The 4978-nt window shown below is 38.8% G+C and overlaps 1 protein-coding gene and 1 pseudogene across 1 annotated transcript in view; both read left to right on the forward strand.

Moving 5' to 3' along the window:
* LOC103480898 (uncharacterized) overlaps positions 1-528 on the forward strand; it is a 7286-nt gene extending 6758 nt beyond the window's left edge. The window contains exon 2 of the mRNA XM_017310348.1: positions 473-528. Coding sequence (XP_017165837.1) covers positions 473-528 — 56 coding nt within the window. The remainder of the gene's footprint in view (positions 1-472) is intronic.
* Positions 495-2320, forward strand: LOC103480897 (tripartite motif-containing protein 16-like; annotated as a pseudogene).
* Positions 2321-4978: the final 2658 nt, after the last annotated feature.

Consider the following 4978-nt stretch of genomic DNA (forward strand, 5'->3'; position numbering starts at 1 on the left):
AAATTATCTAATGAATGTTTCACTGTTTAATTATAGTAAATTAATACATCTGTTACTGTAACATTTATTTTATGCAAGAAATCAGTTGATTTTACAGATTTAATCTTTAAATGCAACAGAAAAATGTTTTATAGAGTTAAATGTCTTCAAACGTAAAAACTTCATTGAGCAATAATTCACTTAGATCTTTACTATGCAACAAATCTTTTACAAGTACAAAATGTAAAAGATCTGTTAGTCACACAAATGAATAACATTGACACTGTTTACAGTGAATTCAACTAATAGGACCAATGATGAATAGATCAATAAATATAACGATGATTATGGTCGACTGGAGGCCAAAGTCAGAGTCTGAACTGAAATGTTTACAAAACAGGAAGTGAAGTGAGAAATGCAGCAACAATCTGAAGTCTTTGGAGATCCTCTGCCCCTCCCAACAACTGCTGTGAAGCTCCTCCCTTCTGTTCAGCACAAAGTTCAGCTTTGCTGCTGCTTTTCCTGGTTCCTCCCATGAAACTCASCTGAAAGCTTTAAGTTCGGTACGATCACTGAGCTGACGACACAAACTGCTGCAGATCAGTAAGTAACAAACTGGCATTTGGCTTCTTGTGGGACACATCTACAGGAAGAATAAAATCAGTGTTGCTGAGAAGGGAAATGGCTCAGAGAGGAAATCAGATGGATTCAAGTAAATATTCTTGTTCGATCTGTTTGGACCTACTGAAGGAACCGGTAACTATTCCCTGTGGACACAGTTACTGCATGAACTGTATTAATGACCACTGGCATGGAGAAGATCAGAGGAGCATCCACAACTGCCCTCAGTGTAGAGAGACTTTCATACCAAGGCCTGTCTTAAAGAAAAACATCATGTTAGCAGAGTTGGTGGAGGATCTGAAGAAGACTGGACTCCAAGCTGCTCCAGCTGATCACTGCTATGCTGGACCTGAAGATGTGGCCTGTGACGTCTGTAATGGGAGGAAAATGAAAGCTGTCAAGTCCTGCTTGTTCTGCTTGGTTTCTTATTGTGTGAATCACCTCCAACCTCACTATGACGTCCCTGGATTAAAGAAACACATCCTGGTGAATCCCTCCAAGAACCTTCAGCAAAACATGTGTTCTCATCATGATGAGGTGATGAAGATCTTCTGTCGTACTGATCAGCAGTGTATCTGTTATCTCTGTACTATGGATGAACACAAAGGCCATGAAACAGTCCCAGAAGCTCCAGGAGAGTCGACAACAAATCCATCAGAGAATCCAGGACCAAGAGAAAGATGTGAAGCTGCTTCAACAGGAGGTGGAGGCCATCAATGTCTCTGCTAATAAAGCAGTGGAGGACAGTGAGGAGATCTTCACTGAGCTGATCCGTCTCATCCAGCAAAGAAGCTCTGATGTGAAGCAGCAGATCAGATCCCAGCAGGAAACTGAAGTGAGTCGAGTCAAAGATGTTCAGGAGAAGCTGGAGCAGGAGATCAGTGAGCTGAAGAGGAAAGACGCTGAGCTGGAGCAGCTCTCACACACAGAGGATCACAACCAGTTTCTCCTCAACTACCCCTCACTGCCAGCACTCAGTGAGTCKAMACACTCATCCAGCATCAACATCCGTCCTCTGAGACACTTTGAGGACGTGACAGCAGCTGTGTCAGAGCTCAGAGACATAATGCAGGATGTCCTGAGAGACTCATGTAGAAACATCACAGTGGCAATAAGTAAAGTGGATGTTCTACTGTCAGAGCCAGAACGAGAACCAAAGACCAGAGCTGGATTCTTAAAATATTCAACAGAAATAACTCTGGACCCAAACACAGCTCACAGGAAGTTGCTATTATCTGAGGGGAACAGAAAAGTCACAGTAGTGGATGAACAACAGCCTTATCCAGATCTTCCTGATAGATTTGATTATTGGTATCAGCTGCTGAGTAGAAAAATTCTTCCTGAACGTTGTTACTGGGAGGTGGAGACGAGAGGAGATGTGTATGTAGCAGTTTCATACAAGTATATGGGCAGAGGTGATTATTCAGATAGTTGTATGTTTGGATTCAATAGCCTATCTTGGTCATTAATTCATTACACAAACAGATGTGATTTTTATCACAATTATGTTTACACTTCAGTATCAGGTCCAGTTTCCTCCAGAATAGGAGTGTATCTGGACCACAGAGCAGGTATTCTGTSTTTCTACAGCGTCTCTGAAACCATGACTCTTCTCCACAGAGTCCAGACCAGATTCACTCAGCCGTTACATGCTGGGATTGGATTTGTCCAGATGGCCCATCATGCCGGACCTTCTGCTGAGTTGATTAATTTCAAGTAGTTGTCGGTGATCTGAGGTCCATTTGGTTAACATGTGTATTTTAGTTTGAGTCTCTTCAGTTTCCATCATTATTGTTGAGAGTTTGTTGTTATCATTTCTTCACTGTGTCATCTTGGTTGCTGATGATGGCATTTGTTTGGTGCTGCCCCTTCCTGTTTCTGGTCCACCATGGAGACTACCAAGAGGATTTATTGCTTTGTCAGACCAAATGATGTGCAAATCCATGTAAAGCTGAGCTGATGGAAACTGTAAATATGTTTATCATCATCAGTAAAGACATCAGTCATTATTTTATTGCACAAAGATCAGATTGATTGTAATTAATGGGCCTCTGGAATGCAGTTTGCACCTCTTCTAAGGAGGATATTATACTACTTAGTGTTAATGAATTAAATTTAACAATACATGTCAGCAAAGGAAAAACATTAATATTTAAAAAAAGATATTAAATGAATTTTCTAAATAAATATGACAATGAAGTTGTTTTTAACCTGGAGCAAAAATGGCTTTGGTAAATGTTAAAGTAATGATGTTAAATTGTTTGTAATTTAGTACAAGATGAAGTTTAGAATTTGATTAGAAATACGGTCTTCTTACCAAGATGTGAAGACGTCAACACAAATTATTGGTTTACTTTTAAATTTCTCTCGGTGATTATTTCATCCAGATCTTTGATCTTCACACCAAATACATGAAAACTGATTGGATGTTGATCATCAAAGACAGGCGGACAAACTCCAGGTATTACTGTAAAACTTATTGTAAAAATGGAAGAAATTGTCTTGAATTGTGGGAAAATATGGATTTTTTTTTTCATTCAATTACTTATGTTTTTTAAATATTAGGGTTTTTTCTGTGTTTTCTGCACAGATTTATTGTGAATTGACTTAGTTTTTTGTAAAAAGGAAAAACATGATTCTGAAAAGTTCGCTGGAGATTGGAACCAGAATCCATTCTTACCTCACTAGGGTGTTAGAAAATAAATGGATGATTCTGGTTTAACTGAACTTATTGTTTTTGATCCGATTCATGTCCTCTCAACTTTTTAGAAATCATTAAACTTTTATCTGTTACTGTTGATTATATTCCACTGCTGCTCTGTTTCTGAGCTCATTGTGTTTACATTTATTGATTATCAATTTAAATTCTTGCACCAATTTACAGTCAGCGGTTGGAAACCATGAAACTTACTTTAGCTATTCGATCTGCTTGTTTTCCTTTTTATGTCTGAAACAATAAGTCAATTATGTTTTGGTTTTAAAATGTTAAACATTGTTAAAGTATATCCAGAGGAAATAAAATGATTTCTGAACCATTGTTGATGTTTTCTGACTGGTTTATGAACTGGTTTTACTAGAATGAGTTACTGGAACCAGTTAATTATCTCAGTTTTGTACAGGAAGTTGCTTTCTGGGATGATGGTTCTCAAACTTTGGCACTTGTAACAGTGGGAGTTTAGGTTGAACCAGAATTTCTAACTAAATCAAGTCTCAAATTTGTAAGTATTAAAATAGCGGTTCTCAACGTGGGCGGTACCGCCCCCCAGGGGGCGTTCAGAGGACGGCAGGGGACGCTGGTGGACATTTTTACAAAAGGGGGGCGCTGGGATGCCTTTGGGGGGYGTTTGGTCGAAGGTAAASTTTACACCTTAAATSCACAACAATACCAGTTTAGACTTTGAGCARCTTGGYAAAACTGTATTGTGTAACATTAAATCATGCTTGGCTGCAACTGTATCGATGGCAGCAGTCCTTCTATTCAGTGTTTGTTGCTTCATGGCGCAGCTCCGCTCCGCATCAGTTCAGCTTTACACCGGCTGATAACGCTGCTGTGATTCACTTTGTCTGGTATTTATTTAGGCTACATATGTTTTGGCAGTTCTGTGATCATGTCAAAGCAGCAATTTATATTAAAAAGTGTTTTATTTCCGTTTGAAAGCTGCCCGCTTCCATGGAAGGACAACAGAAAATCACTCTTATAAACATATAATTACTAAAATCACGATACCCTCACTTTGTATCCCTCTGAAAAATGAACCCAAATAAAGAAATCCCTCCATGGGTGATACCACGATAGAGAAAGTTCATTTTTTAGCGTTAACACCGGTGCTGTAAGTGGTCCGGTATGAAACGGGGGTGATAGAACAACGGTACCACAGCACTTTTAAATTTCAATAATCAGAATCCAGAAATTGTTTATGTCGGTCTGCCTTTTCCCCATTGATATGTTTCCCAATCGCCCTGCACCTTAGGGAGTTAAAAAAAACAACAAAACCGCCGCGCACATTGCGCAAAATTCTGAAACATGAGAAACGGGAAAAACGGAGCGACGAACTAGATGTGAATTATGGCATAAAAACAGAGAATCCGACGATGAACAGTGAAAAATCAACACATGATGTGAAACACATCATGACGATTAGGAGGCGCAGCAGGTGATGAGTGAAGATTACTGGTGGTCAATAAACGATAAAATAAATCTAGCAACAGGAAAGAAACTAAATTGGACATAGCAATAAACCGAGAGAGGATAATACTAATCAAATGAAACTAAATGGAAATGAATGAAGAACAAAATGCAAGAATAAACTAAGAAACTAAAGTAAATACGGAGGAATAAACTTGTATGGCAAGACCTTTCGAGCAATAATTAATACAG

Source organism: Poecilia reticulata, linkage group LG18 (genome assembly GCF_000633615.1).
Source record: "Poecilia reticulata strain Guanapo linkage group LG18, Guppy_female_1.0+MT, whole genome shotgun sequence".
Classification (NCBI taxonomy): domain Eukaryota; kingdom Metazoa; phylum Chordata; class Actinopteri; order Cyprinodontiformes; family Poeciliidae; genus Poecilia; species Poecilia reticulata.